Consider the following 16,154-nt stretch of genomic DNA (forward strand, 5'->3'; position numbering starts at 1 on the left):
TAAAGATGAATATTAGATGCACCCAGAGAGAGACATCATGATCCTGATCCTGACAGACAGCATAGGTATTCATTTGTTTCAACATTGAATACTGTTTAGATCATATTCATATGTTTGGCCAAGTTTCAATACAGCTCATTTTTAGGCCATTACTTTATACTGTATTTCAAAAGCTAAAGCTTGAGTTAACATCTATACTGAATGTATCTGGGATTTGTTCAATATAGTTGTCTATTATTACAAATTTTGGGTGGAATTTAATAAGTAGGCTGTTTGAAAAAAATGTCACATGCACACATATTGCTTATGATGTTCAAAATATTGGAGCAAAATCCTAAATATTGTTAAGTAAGGTTGGATTGTCACAAAATCTATTTTTGTTGTATGATATATTGCACCAAAATATATTGCAATAAACTATATTGTTATTTTAAAACCACTTTCAGAAGATTTTTTGCTATTATATAATGCTGTTATGACAATAAAATACCCTCACGGTGCAAGTACAGTTTTCCAAAGAAAACACAAAGTTTTATTCTTAAGAATATTTGTTTTAATATTCATTCAAATATCCAATATTCATATTCATTTGAACAATTTAATAATTAGGCATTGGAATCAGAATGTGAAAAAACATATCTATACATGGTAATCGAAAAAAGTGCAAGGTAAAAGTAACAGAGGCTGCGATATATCTACCATATTGTTTTTCAGTTGTCAGACACCCACATGAAAAAATTCTATAGTAACTTATAGTAAATACAAGTGTTTATAGTGTTTTATATAGTGTTTTATTTTAACCGTAGTGACACTAACAACTCCAATACAGATAGAGATGTTGCACAAGCAGCTAAAATGTTGCTAGAATTTTTTTCTTAAATGTAATTGATATGTATTTATATATATTACATCACCAAAAATGATTTAGGTCATGTCCATGTGTTGTGTGATAAGTCACTATATTGATTATTGTCACTGGTCTAGGTTTTAAGTTCTATTAAAAAAATGATGGTATTTTCTTCTTAGATTATCTCTGCAAAATGCATAATAAATGCAACCAGATCACATGCTTTGCTTATAGCTGAACCCAATGAAATGCTGTTATTACTGCATACTTTTTTTACTTCATATTTTGAAATTATACAGTATAATTTAAATGACCTTTGATATTTTAAATCATCAACTACCCAAAAATAAGGTATGTTGGTTCTTTGTCTGGTTTATAATTTTTTGCTAGTTTTAATAAAAATCAAAACTTACTTAATTTTGCCATGTTATTTCTGAAATCGGAACAGTGTTTTTAGTTCTATAGAAAAATGCTTCTTGATTTAAAATTTTAAGATATTTGGACAAGACTAGACAAAATGTATGCAAGAAAGCATTTTTGCAGTATATATAATTAAGAAAATCTTTAATGTAGACCTGCATGATATTGAAAAAATCTGACATTGTGATATTTTATACTTCTGTGATTTATATATTGCAATATACATACAATTTCAAGTATATTTAAGACCTTGATTAGCTTGTTCAGGTGTGTTTGATTAGGGTTGGAGCTAAAATCTGCAGGACAACGGTCCTCCAGGAACAAGTTTGGTGATCCCTGCACTAGAGCAAACATGAAAGTGAAATAAACAGTGCTTTTGGTTTATCATGCCAGTCAAATCATATTTAGGTTCGAAAATTGAAAAAAATCTGCTAAGATTTTACTGTTTAAATAGTTAAAAAATATTTTCTAAAAAGGTTACTGAAAGTGTCTTTAAACTCTCTTAGGGCTTAAAATGTGCAAATGATCAACTTTTGCTCCATTATGGTTAAACTCTGCTGTAACTCAACAGATCTTATGTATTTTGAACTAGGTTACTATATAATCTCACATTGCGATATCGATGCTCAAGCGATATATTGTGCAGCCCTACTTATCTATTTAAGTCCCTCTTTTACCTCCAAATCAATCAGTTGTTGAATTAAAATATAAATCTTTATCAAATTAAAAGCTGAATTAAAATCTGAAAGCAGAATTCTAACATAACTTGAAGTTTATTGTATAGAAATTGTATAATGTTAGCACTGCATCATTGGTGCCTCTGGCTTTTCTGTATGTTTTTTTCTGTTTTCTGTATGTAGGTCTAAAATAATTTATATTTTTTTTATCTCCATCAATTTGGGCATGGGAACATCTGTAGATGTTTTCTATGTATTTGGCACAATTCCTTTATTTAACAAAATCTGGAAAACTGGGTTAAAAAAAACCCTGCCAGTTGATAAACACAGACCTTAAATAAATACGCTCCTTTTGAGCCCATCAGGGCCTGGTGCCTTATTAAGCTTTGTACAAGACAGACAATACAACTCTTTCATGACAATATTCTCAAATGACTTACTATTTTGTCAAGTTAGTAAATAAAAGTAGAAGGAACCTGGTTTAATCGTAAGAATTGTGAGATACAATGCCATAGAAATGAGCCTTTAAGTTAAGAGGCTTAAAAGAATATTCCTTGTACAGAAAGTGAATCTTGTACAGGAAGTGAATTCGACTTAAGGCGCTCAACTTTTTGCAAACTGGAGGAAAAACGACATGAGTCTTACAAATCCTTATGCTGAGAGTGTGACTATTTGTTAATGAGCTGTGTTTTAAGTCTTAAGAGGAATTAGTCCAGCTTTATGAAGCGGTATAGAGGCATTCTTGAAATGTTTAGATTATTTTGGTGCAGGACCATTTCCTTGTGTGTCTGTGTTTCTGTGTGTGTGTGTGTGTGTGTATGTTTTATTTATTTTTCTTTTTTCTCCAGGGTTCTGGCTGGTTTGGGCCATCATCTTTATCTTGAGCTGCTGCTGTGTATGTCATCACCGTCGCACCAAACACAGACTACAACAGCAGCAGCGACAGCACGAGATTAACCTCATTGCCTACAGAGAGGTTCACAACCACACATCTCTGCCCTTCTACTTCAGTAATGTCATCTCCCTTCTTTACATGGCTGTATTTGCTGTGCTAAAGTGTCTAAGGACAGCTTTATTTTGATTTTCAATAACGTCGTTGATATTTGGTTGGTTTTTAGGTTGTGTTAGAAAGTGACCAAAATTCAACGTCTAGTCAACATCTTAAACCAACGTCATATTGACATCAAATACTGTCATTTATTCGTCAGGTATGGCAACCAAAATCTAACATGATATCAAAGTAGTAACGTCCACACAGCGTCAAGCTGTAACTTCATTAGATGTTGATATTTGGTTAATTTCAGGTTGGACGTTGGACTGATGTTGGGTTCTGATGTAAACCCGATTTTAATTTCCTAACAAAATGCAACGTCCCCATGACATTGGGGCACGATGTTAATCTGGCGTTATGTTGACGCCTTGTGCCTGTTGGGTGTTTAAGACCATTTCGGTCATCATACAGTAGACATCTGTCATTTTCTAATCAGTGACTTACATCTAAACAGTCTCTGGGTCAATGCATGTAAAGATTTTGGACACATTCTTGAACACTTTTAATGCTTCCAAACAGATTGCTGCAATTACAAATTGCCTGTCTTGAGGTAGTTCATTATGTGGCGGTTTACTTTCTGTGTGAATTGGTTGGACAGGAATTACAGGACTGCTTTTTCTAATCCCCATAAACAAGAAAAAACAAAGTAGTGACTGCGGGTTGAAGGAAAGTAGTGGTTTTAAAGTACCAATTCTGCATTAAAAATGTACTTAAGGGAAAGTAAAAGTACATATTTTTAAAACTACTTAAACTATAATTTCTGAGAAAAAAAATACAGAATTACAGTAGTTTGAGTATTTATAATTTGTTACTTTACACCACTGTTTAATGTTACTTTCAACATTTACTGAAACATTGACTGTTACCTAATGCACTGTGAACTAACATTAGCATTAGCTAAAATTCCTCATATTTACTAATGCATTTCCTTATTTTAACAAATAAAACCCCTTTGTACATTGTTTATTAATGTTTATGGTAATTTACATTATTAACATTCACATTATATAACATTAATGTTAACTTTAATTTTTAGATTAAATTAGTGGTACATTACTTTAGCTCTTTGTAAATATGTTAAATGCAACCAAAACAATATCAACAATTAAAAAAAGCAAGTGATAGAAAAGTAATGTAGATACTAGGGCTGAACAATTAATCAAAGTAAACGAAATCCACATTCAGAACCCATAATTGAATAAATTTCTCCAGGATGATTTTTTCAATTACTTTCTCTACCATGTGTGGAGTCACGTGACCCTGCTCTATTAGGGCTACTTTATACTTCTAAGTTGAACACACGGGTATGGTCCGGTGCAGCTTTCGGGCAGTAGCTTATTTGAACCTCTCAAAAAAAGTAACTCCACGTCATACATTTGCACTACATTGGAAGCTGCACCAGATGTCATATTTTCCATTACAATAAAACTATTATTTACATTTAAAATACTTGTTTACAAGATTTAAGAAATGCACAGTTTAAAATATTGTTTATAGGATATACAAAAGTCATTTTACTAAAAAGAGATGCTGCTTATTTTCTACTTTTTAATATGAAAAACATTGAAAAAAATATAAAAAATGATTCATTTTGTTTCCAAAAGTGCAAGTTTTTTTTTTAATCTTTTTTTTTAAAGCAGTGTATGTTTTCATTTCAGTTGTTTAATGTTGAGGTTAAATAAATAATCATAGATAGATAGTAGATAGTAGATAGTGTGTGTTTTAAAATCAAGTAATGCATCCTTCATTCAAAAATCTCTGACTTGTAATATGTGAGCATATTTACTGTACAAAACTTATCAGTGAACTTTGAGAGCAATACATAAATAAACTAGTTGTTCATTAATTGCAATCGAGTTAAAATGTTCAATTAATCGAGATTTTGATTTTAGGCCAAATCATCCAGCCCTAAGATCTACATTGAAAATTCTCAGATAATAATTCTTATTATATATAGTTTAACACCAAAGTATTAGGCCTCCTATGAAATCGTAATTCTGTAATTGTGAGTGCTGTTTAATGCTGAGAAGTTGTTGTTGTTTTTAACACATTTTTTAAACAATATTTTTAACTAAAGTTTATCTTAACTAGGCTAATTGGGTTAACTAGGCAAGTGAGGTTTGTTAGGCATTGGACAACAGTGGTTTGTTCTGTATCCAATTAAAAATAAAAATGATGGTGGCTATTTTTACATTTAAAAACATTTATAGACATAGCTTGGGGAATATTAATACAATGATTCAAATTTGGAAAGAGGTCAGAGGAGGTTTTCAACTGTATATCTCTCTCATTCTGTCTGCAGCATGTACAGCAGCAAAGAATGTGTTTTGATGAAGAGGAAAAGATTTTTCCCCATTTCTTCTTAGACAGATTTGTTATTGATGAGCTTGACCTGGTTTTGCTGAAAGATGAGATGAATCGCAAACACCTACGTCTGTTACTCAGCACCTGCTGTCTGTCTGTTTACCCTCAGTAAGAGCATGTGTGAAACACGGTGTTATCAAATATTTGGTCTGAGATTTTTTTTTTTTTTTTTTTTTTTATGCCATGAAACAGTTTGATCAAAGTCCCTTTTTGAGGGATGCGAGTTTCCACTTTCCATGCCGGACATCTTGACACCCAGTCTTTTGTTTTCTATGTAGGCAAATGCATGCAAATACAGCTGCTGTCTTCAAACCTTCTTTTTTCCCCAATAAATTGTCAAATTTAAATTGAAATATTTATATTTCAAACAAAAAATTAAATTCAACATTAGCTCAGATAACACAAATGTAATCATTTAAATTAAATGTCTCGTATTAGCTCATGTACTGCATATTTTTAAAGTGCTCTTATTTTCACAGTAATAAGCAGTAGGTCATTTTCACTGCTAGAGAGCACGTATTCACAAAGAGCAAAAGTGGAGTTAGAGTGTGGAATCAGGAGAGTTTTGCGATTATTTTACCCAAAAAGTAAAAGATACACTTCACTTACTCTCAGGCCATTAAAGATGTTGGTGACTTTTTTCTTCTTTTTTTTCTTTTTTTTTTTTTTAATCCCTTTGGCTCCTCTGAGGCCTTATGAAGTGAACGATCTGTCAACTTCGATCAATATTTACATTATTATTATTAATAATAATCCACAGTCTAGGTCTGGTCATTTGTTTGCACAAATGTGAATGTTTTTGCCTAATTGGGTCTTATCTTGGGTCTTGTACGAGATGTGGCAACTTCTGTTAATTAGGCTTACAGGCAAGACTTTTTGTCTGTGAATTAAAGCTAAATCCCACACAGGCTGATCATTTTGCTTTTTAAGAGCAGTGTCACTCTGAACCATAATATCTCTTTAATATTATGAGTAATACCAACATGTTGCATAACAACATGCACAATGATATTTGTGTGCCAATTACAATAGCTTTGTGATTTAAGACCAGTTATCATCAATAATGTTCCAATAGTCTTCAGTAAATCTAGTAGTTTAGAAATGCCCCACTGCAGTGAGTTTGTTTTTTATATGCTGCATTCAACAATGTTATTGTCATTCGTGTTGAATGTTACAATTTATATATTTTAAACAATAGTTTTTATTTTAATCTTAATGTTTTATTAATTTGTTTTATATTTTTTCTTATGTAAGGATGAATTTTTAACCTTATATCAGTATTCAGTGTTACGCGATACTTGAGAAATAATCCTAATATAGCCTACTTATTTGTAGCTCAAGAAATATTTGTTTTGTTTTTTGAAATAGTTTTTTGTACATTCATTCATTCATTCATTCATTCATTCATGTTTTTGTGTTTAAATAATAGAACGTTTTAAATGGCAGCATTGTTTAAAATAACAACAATAATAATAGTTACTATAACAACAATAATAATAATAATAATAACAATAATAATAATATTATTATTATTAATAATAATAATAATAAAAATTATAATAATAATAATAACCATAATAATAATTTATTTCATTTAAAAATGGAGCCTTTCTCAAGGTCACCTTACAACAAACATACCAAAACAATAATAATTAAAGATAATTTCAAATACTTAAAATATAGGAAAGTTATAAATACAAACATGTCAAACAACATGATAAAAAATTTTCATTAGTAAGCCTGCTTTCTAAAAAGCGCGCCAAAACCTATGTGAACTGCGCTCAGGCACGCCTATAATATTAGGTTGCATTTACACTGCAGATCTTGATGGTCAATTCCGATTTTGTGACTGTATCCGAATTTTTTTTGTATTTATTTATTTATTTTTTTTGATGACCTGCTTACATCATCTACACAGCACACGGCAAAGGCACAATGACCAGGGAAAAAAAGAGCGGCCACTGACTAACATCTGATAATTAAAGAGAGCTCTTTTCTATATTCCTGGATGTAACCTGTTCTCAGCTTTTAACAAGCTGTTTTCCTATATTATGACAGAAAGGTTCTCATTTGTCCATTTTCTTTTAATATATGAGCTTTTTTAAAATTCTTAATGTAATGTCCATGGCGTGATTTATGCACGTGATGTAGGTATGCACTAGTTTTATATTAGTTTATATTGGTTACATGGCAGACATTTCACTCTCGTTATCATCCTCAAATACCTGTGCTATATGACAACATAAAAGTCTTCATAAATGAGATGTAAGGTTTGGGACTTTGCTGAAGTCTGTTCTGAAAAGAAAGTCTCAATGACGTCATTCGATATGGTTTTAAATGTCGCACGACTAGCATTGACAGGTGAAAATCCGATCAACCAGCTTACACTGCAGCCACGAGAACACATGTCTGATTCATATTGGATAAATTTCCACATATGAACAAAGCCTGAATCTGATTTGAGTAAATCAGAATCCATGTGTTTTTTTCCTGCTTACATGTACATGGGCCATGTCTGATCTGTGCCACATGGGAGAAAAAAATCGAAATTGAGTCACTTGAACAGTGCCGTGTAAATGCGGCCTTAAGTAGCTTTTAGAGTTGCTGTGGTTTAAGAGCAATGAATCATTGTACTTTTAATCTAATCTGTGCCAACTGATCGAAAGTAAAGAACATACTGAGAGCACGTCACAACATGAGAATTTCATGATCAGTTCTGTCTTATCTTTTTATTGCTTTTTTATTGTTGTTTAATCAAGAGAAATACTTGCAGACAATAGTTTTTAATAATTATTAATATGTCAGTGTACACAATCCTATATTCATCTCTTTTAAAGAGTGATGTATATTTAGTAGAGTCTTGGTTTTTCAAGCCAACATATAAGTGTCACAGCTCCTGGAACGGTTATATTAAAAGGCTTCGAGAATGTTTTTTTTTTCCTGATCAGAGACTTATTGTACTGTACTTTATTGATCTGTGACCAGTTGACCACTGTGAATCTCAGTGGGACCATAATCCAATGCAGTGTTGTAATATTGGATTTTGGTTTGGTGGTTTACACTGTTGCAGTAAGGTTTATAATCTAATTTATCATTCCTCCTGTGTGAAACTGCTGGGAAATGCATTACTTTTCAATTATTATAATTTCAGTTTTTAGTAAAATTATACTGCATCAGGCTACTAATCAATTCAATGTAAAATATATTAAAGATCCCAGAGGCTTATATACAGTTACTTACAACTGTTTGTCTTTCATAATATTTGGTACAATAATGAAAATCACTAGTCAGCCTTTTATGTAAACCATTAACCAAAAACAGAGATAGAACTGATTTATTTAATGTAACAGTAGCTCTGGTCTCTTCTAAAAGGCAAGATGAATGACTCTTGTTCACTGGTCATTAAGGAAAGCTAATAAAATCTAATGGTTTTTATTTAAAACCATATGTGCTATATGTTGTTTTGTGAAAGGAAATGTTGACCTGAAAAAGACTTCTGAGTGGACGAAACCAGAAAACTTAATATGTTGATATTTTGCTTTGTACCTTAATCTTAAATGAAAATATCATCGCTTGTGTTTATTTTATCATTGTAAAACCTTTTTTCTATCTAAAATCATTCTTTGAGTCAAATTTTATACATTTAGGCTAAAATTTACTACATTTTATTATAGACATGCCATAATTCATAATTCCAAGTGCTGAAAAATTCAGATGATATAAATGTTTATAAATGACATACAGTAATGTGACATCAACTGGCAAAATCAAAGCTGGCATGTAATATTATGACATACTGTTATAAATTTGAGATAAAAAGTTTAAAGCATGAGCTTAAAAGGGTATAGTTCATCCAATTTTTTGTTATGATTTACCTTCTCCACTTGTTTCAAACTGGGTTTGATTTGTTAAACACAAAGGAAGACATACTGAAGAATGCTGAAAGTAAACAGCCATTGACTTTCATGTTTTTTATAGGTTTAATTTTATTCATACTGTAGATGTACATGGTTGTTGTTTTTTTCTTAACATTTTTCAGAATATGTTGTTTTGTGCTCAACAGAAGAAACAGTTTAAAACCACTCTTGTGTGAGTAAATCATGAGGAAATTTCCTCTGTAAGACACACTTTGTCATAATTGAAATAATTAGTCCTAATCATGACTTTGTCCCCATTTCAGTTCATCTCACAATGTTGAGCTGTCCTAATTTCAACTTTGTATTTCATAAGTATTACTTGGTTTGCCAACATTTTGACATGTCAAAATATTGTTTAGGTCAAAACTGAGGGGATAGAAACAACAAAAATTGTTTTATGTCAATAGTATGACTGTAAAATGTATAAGGCAAAGCAAGGCAAGTTTATTTATAAAGCACATTTCATACATGGTGCCAATTCAAAGTTCTCTGCTTAAACAGGAATAAAAGAGACAGGTATAAGAAAAATAAAAACAAATAATAAAAATTATTTAAAAAACTGATAAAAACAAAAAAAAATGTTTTAAAACAGGTTATAAAAGAATGAAAAAGAAGAGAAAAACATAAGTGTGATCTGTCAGATGCAGCACTGTGCCTATTCAGTAAAGGCACAGCTAAACAGATGTGTTTTCAGTCTTGATTTGAATGTGCCTAATGTTGGAGCAAATCTGATCATTTCTGAAAGCTGATTTCAGTAGTGAGGGCATAGTTGCTGAAGGTTAATTCTCCCTGTTTTGACTGAACTCTTGGAATTTCTAGTTTATTTGATCCTAAAGATCTGAGTAATCTGTTGGGTTTGTAGTCAGTCAGTATGTTTGTAATTTATTGAGGTCCTGTGCCATTTAGGGATTTATAGACCAGTAATAATACTTTGAAACATATACTGGATGTAACTGGGAGCCAATGTAAAGACCTGAGGACAGGTGTGATGTGCTCTGTTTTCCTGGGTCTGGTCAGAATCCTGGCCACAGCGTTCTGGATGAGCTGTAATCCACCCTGCTGCTAATAAAAGTATGAACAAGTTTCTCTAAGTCTTCACTGAAAACAAAGCATCTTATTCCCAGGTTTTTGAGATGATAGTACGCTAATGTACTAACTGATTTCACATTACTATTGATACCCAGATCTGACTAAAGAGTCACACCAAGATTCTTGGCCTTATTTTTTGTTGTTTGACCTTTAGTGCCAAACTACGCATTAACCTTCAGAACCTCATCTCTGTTCCCAAACGCAATCACTTTAGTTTTCTATTTGTTTAACTGAAGAAAGTTTTGGCACATTCAACTGTTAATTTCATCAATGCATTTGCAGAGGGTGTCATTATATTATTATTATTAGTATCATTAATTATAATTATTAGTGGGTATATATTAATATTATTAATTGTATAAATAATGTTTTAACATCATAATAATGTGTTAGATTTTTGACAGTCGTCATGATTAATTTACCAAATCACCCTTTCCCCATTATGTGGTAGAACTTAATTTCCACAGAAATGCATGTATAAATGATCAGGGGTTTAATTTGTGCGTGAACGATCCGTTTGAACCTGTGTTTTCATTTACTAAAAGGAAAAAGTCTGAATTTTAAAGGGATAGTTTTCCCAAAAATTAAACATCTGTTATCATTTATTCATTCATTCATATTCTTGTCGGCTTAGTCCCTTTATTAATCCGGGGTCACCACAGTGGAATAAACCGCCAACTTATTAACTTAACTTCCAGCCGCAACCCATCTCTGGGAAACATCCACACACACATTCACACACTACGGACAATTTAGCCTACCCAATTCACCTGTACTGCATGTCTTTGGATTGTGGGGGAAACCGGAGCACCCACATGCAAACTCCACACAGAAACGCTGAGCTGAGGTTCGAACCAGCGACCTTCTTGCTGTAACGCCCTTTTCACACGGGGCGTCAGCGTCAACGCTTCCCATTCACTTTGAATGGGTGACGTCAGGCGTTGCCGAACTGCATTGTGGATCCGTCGGCGCTGCTTCAGAAGCGTTCCTCGCTGCAGAAGTTGGGACCAGCTCAACTTTTCAAGCGCCGACGGAAGCGTCAGCCAATCAGATCGCTGTATGCAAATACACCAGCTCAGACAGTGGCCTATTGCTGACTGAATTTCATTGGCTGACGCTTCTATGACGATCGTTTCAGCTCCAACTTCAGACACGCCCTCTGTCAAGCGTTGTGAAGCCCCGTGTGAATAGGGCGTAAGGCGTCAGCACTACCTACTGCGCCACTGCCTCGCCCTGTTATCATTTACTCATCATTAAATTGTTTTAAACCATTTTTTATATTAACTAAAAATATATATATATATAATTCGAAGTATGTTGGAAACTAAAAAAAAACACTGATGTCCATAGTAGAAAAAGCAAATGCTATGAACATCAATGGTTTCCAGTTTTTAACAATATTCAAAATATCTTCTTTTGTACTGTTATATCCATTTACTCACTGTTAAGTTGTTCCGCTTTTTTATTTTTTTTATTTTATGGAACAAATAAAAAAATATTTTGAAGAATGTTGTAAATCAGTAACCACTGATGTAAATTGTAAGGAAAACAAATACATCAGTGGTTACTAGTTTCTAACTTTCTTGAAAATATCTGTGTTGTTTTTTGTTCAACGGAACAAAAAAAAAAGGCTGCGTAAATGATGACAGATGTGTAATTGTGGGATGAATCTCTTCAAATTCTCACAGTTGTTCTCCTCCATCTCTTTCAGGATTCCTACCCAACTCTCTCCTTCCAGAATACGAAGAGGTGGTGCATCGTCCTGCTACTCCTCCTCCCCCTTACAGCGCCCTAAGCAGCGGCCCTCCAACTTACAGCGGCCCTATAACCACAGACCAGCAGGATGTCCACTGCCCACCCCAACAGACCACTCCGGTGCCCCCTGTACCTGACACAACCAGCCTAGAAGAGATCCAAACCTCTGACGGCTACCAGCACAAAGACGACGACAAGGCTGAAATGCAGCTAGAGCGGAGCAGATCCACAGAAACCCCCCTGCCCCAAGATCAGTCTCCTGAAAAGCAGAACGAGTGCAGAAAAGAGCCGCTCAGGAATATGGCCATGCCTGAAGAGAAAGAGCGCATTCAAGGACGGCACCGTCGATTTACTGGGGACTCTGGGATTGAGGTGTGTGTTTGCGGACGAGGCTTAGAGAGTCACGAGCCTAACGAATTCGAGGGGCTTTTGAGTGAGGAGGATCAAGAGAACTCGGAGGACTTCTGTGAGGATTGTATCCTTCAGTCGTATGGAGAGGAAAGTCGAGAACTTCTTTCTCCCGAAAACCGAGTGGAGCGTGGAGCTTCGCCACTGCTTCAGTCTCATCCTGTTTGCCTCTATTTGCATACTATTAATGAACAGGAGGCTCCACATCAGAACAACACAGAATCTTAAAGCTGACTGCATGACTTTACTGATTTAAAGAAAGAAGGGGTGGCGAGGTGTAAAGAAGATACAATATGCTGGGCAGAGACTATACTGTGTATATTTGTATATATTGATGTGATAGAAACAATCGGATGCTCTCCGCCTTGGTTTTGTGTGCAAAGCATCTTTTAATGCAGTTTTAAAAAGCTCAAAAGGGCCCAAATAAGCTCTACTCCTGTACCAGATGATGTGCCCTATGCTAAGTTCAGACTGCATGATTTTCAAAGTAGTCGTGTCACAGATGTTTTCACCATGCATGACTATCTTGGCTAGCGTTTTGTCGCTGCTTTGTTTACACTGCAAGAAGGATCGGCGACAGGGGGTTTCACACTGGATGACTTTACAGTAGAAAGAAACACTGACAACTTTGTCCAAACTATGTCTCACAACCAAAAACACGTCGTATATCTTTTGTTATTAACTGCATAATGAGAAAGAAGCCTTTAATGAGGTAGAAAATTTACATATTTGCTCACCTGGGTTTGAAGGGAGTTAGCATTCTTCTTAACTTTTTCTTTTTTTGACCCAGTTCTGATATTGTTCACATGACACATCAAATAGACACAGATGCTGCTGCCAAATTTACACTATTTTTTCTCCATTTCTTGGGTCCAAATAATCTGAAAATGAGTGCTTTTAACTTCTCCAGTCTCCCACTGGCCTGCAGATACCCATACCAGTGGATGCTTCTCTCTCATTGGCTGTGGATGATCGTCAATGTTATTTTCATTCAAAACTCATTTCACACGGCATTATTTGAATCGCAGACAGCTCCAGATATTTAGCATGCCAATGTCTCATGGGCATTTGCTACTCATTGAATATTCTCTAAGATCGCGTCTTTGACAGTTCACATTGTGTGATTGTTACTCGCGTAAACGAGCACAGATTTGAATGTGATTTCAGGCATTTGTCTGTGATTTCTTAAAAACCTCAGTGGGTCAAAATCGGGGCTAAAATCATGCTGTCTGAACTCGGCATTATGTGGTACTATAATGGTGTGTTTATGAGTTGGGAAGTCGTAATTATAACATTGTGCGTTCAAGTCTCTTCAGGGTTTTTTTTTTCTTTAAAAAAACAGCAAAATTATGATATTATATATTGCATCAGATTCTAAAGGTGCTGAATCATTCTATAATCTTGGAATGGTTTCAACTGCGCATACATTTGTACATGCAATAGCTAGTTTTATTGAAAGTGAAAGTACTATTTAGAAACGTTCGCTGACTGTTGACAGATACTGCAGTCATTGCGTATGCCATGAATGAAATGAAGTGAAATTATATTTAATTGGAAAATAAACAAACATTTATAAGAATAAAGCAATACGTGATTCTACACCTTGACGATAATGGCACAGAGGACTGATATTACAATTTTGTTTTTTTTCCCAACTGAAAACAATGAAAGCAGTGACGGCTAGTTTAATTTGCTCTAAAGAGCATTGAAAGTGATTATGGACAAAGTTACTCTGTGCGTATTATGAAGATAACCGATTTGTGTGTTGATGTGGATGGCAATATTGTTATAGCAATACCTTTATACTTATCGTTCTTGATGTGTTGGAGCCTTAAAGGGACGGTTCACCCAGAAAGAACATCTCTACATTCTAGTTTGTACTCTCACTCATGTGGTTCTGAACTTTTCTGAATTTCTTTCTTCTGTTGTACACATAGCGGCCGTTGGCATCCATAGCAGGGAAAAAATAGAAGTCAATGGTTGTTTTTCCCCTCAACTTTCTTTAGTATGTCTTTGTGTTCAGAAAGAAAGAAAGAAAGAAAGAAGAGTAAATTATAACGGATTGTTTCATTGAATTTTTAGTGAACTATCCCTTAAGGGTCAAAGGTTTTCACATATCTTAATTATGATATTGTGGGGTGTTTATGTGCAACTCATAAATTAGATTTTTCAGTGGTGACCTCTGCACATCAAAAGACACCTAGAGGATGTGTAATGGTGCAGTCACATTTACAGTTGCTTTGTAATAGCAGTCTATGTGATCAAGAGTGGCAGATTTTGGACCAGCAGAAAGCTGTGTAGTTTAAAAGTGACTAGCGATGCTTTGTGTATTTCTATTTTATTGACAATGAACAGTGGACTGTTTTTTGTAAATATATATATATATATATATATATATATATTTTTTTTTTTTTTTTTTTTGCTTGTGCACAATTGTCGGTAACGTGGCAGCACTTTAACTGTGCCGTCTTAGCATTTAGATGCTAAATACAGAAACACTGGTGTGCTGAGCTCTCAGGCCAGTCGGAATGAAATTTATTAACTGTCTGAACACCAAAAAAAAAAAAAGGCTTTATGCATAAAAGCCAAATATGCCTGTCAGCTTTGCCTAATGCAACAGGATTAATCTTATTGATGTGTATTGAGTTTTTGCTTTGCACAATCACAATGTTCTGAATGAGTCGTATTCATGCTAATTTCTGTCAAATACAAAAGGTTTTACACACAGTCTTAATTCACATTTCATCCGCTTACAGTGTCTTTTGTTGTTTTTGATGATGTAAGCATATTCATACATCTGCGTTTTGGTAGCCCAGTCAGCTAAAACTTGCTTAGAGTTTAATAATGCAGCATTATTAACAGTTTCTGATAGTGTACAAACACTACATGTTTTGTATTTAACCTATAGAGATAAAAGCTTTGCCAAAGGGAGGTGTCTTTAAACTCAAGCGTTCACTGCTGGACGTCTGCTCTTACAAGTGCATAGCCCTTTATGTAAGCTAGAAAACAACATAATTATTTTTTTATTGAAATATATTAAACTCCAAGGAGTTTTAAAAAATATTAGTAAACATTACATTTATTCTGTTGAACGTTAATGGTAGATTTTATATAAATATATAGCAAATTTGGTGTAACATGAATATACAAGTGCCTTTTTCCGTTTCAACCACTATTAATGCAGTTTCACATGTTGAATACTGTCATCTTGGACATTACTTTCATAGAATATATCATTTTTATTTAAAAGCTTTTCTTTGACAGTTCAGCATCTGTCTTGGTTTGTCTGGCTGCACGGAAACGAATGAGCCATACATAGGAGTATAAAGAATATTATTATTTTTTTGTATATCTGCACCAAAGTAGCTTCAGTTTCAGATTCCTCCATGACCACTGAAGCATTATTTCTGAACTCTCCATGTTTAATTTATATCTTTGCCCCAATGATTGTTATTAGTATAAAGGTAATAAACGACTTGCTGCTCTTACTGTTGTCTTGTGTTGACAATCTAATAACTTTAGAGCTGTGCTTGAAGACTATGAATCAGTGTCTTTCTTTGATCTATTAATAAGCTGCTGATTTTCAGAAATTCTATGAATCTCTGATGCATTGTTAGCGTTTTTTC

At 33.8% G+C, this 16,154-nt stretch overlaps 2 protein-coding genes across 5 annotated transcripts in view; one reads left to right on the forward strand and one right to left on the reverse strand.

Moving 5' to 3' along the window:
* Positions 1-14,573, forward strand: part of wbp1lb (WW domain binding protein 1-like b) — a 34,450-nt gene extending 19,877 nt beyond the window's left edge. For 2 of the 3 annotated variants that reach the window (XM_005168390.6, XM_073944294.1), the window contains exons 3-4: positions 2,793-2,954; positions 12,077-14,573. In XM_005168390.6, coding sequence (XP_005168447.2) covers positions 2,793-2,954; positions 12,077-12,756 — 842 coding nt within the window. In that variant the 3' untranslated portion in view covers positions 12,757-14,573. 3 annotated transcript variants of the gene reach the window in all.
* The window catches only part of LOC141385860 (uncharacterized), a 741,913-nt gene that overhangs the window by 192,543 nt on the left and 533,216 nt on the right, over positions 1-16,154 (reverse strand). The gene's annotated exons all lie outside the window — the stretch shown is intronic.

The sequence above is a fragment of the Danio rerio genome, chromosome 1 (assembly GCF_049306965.1).
Source record: "Danio rerio strain Tuebingen ecotype United States chromosome 1, GRCz12tu, whole genome shotgun sequence".
In the NCBI taxonomy this organism is placed as follows: domain Eukaryota; kingdom Metazoa; phylum Chordata; class Actinopteri; order Cypriniformes; family Danionidae; genus Danio; species Danio rerio.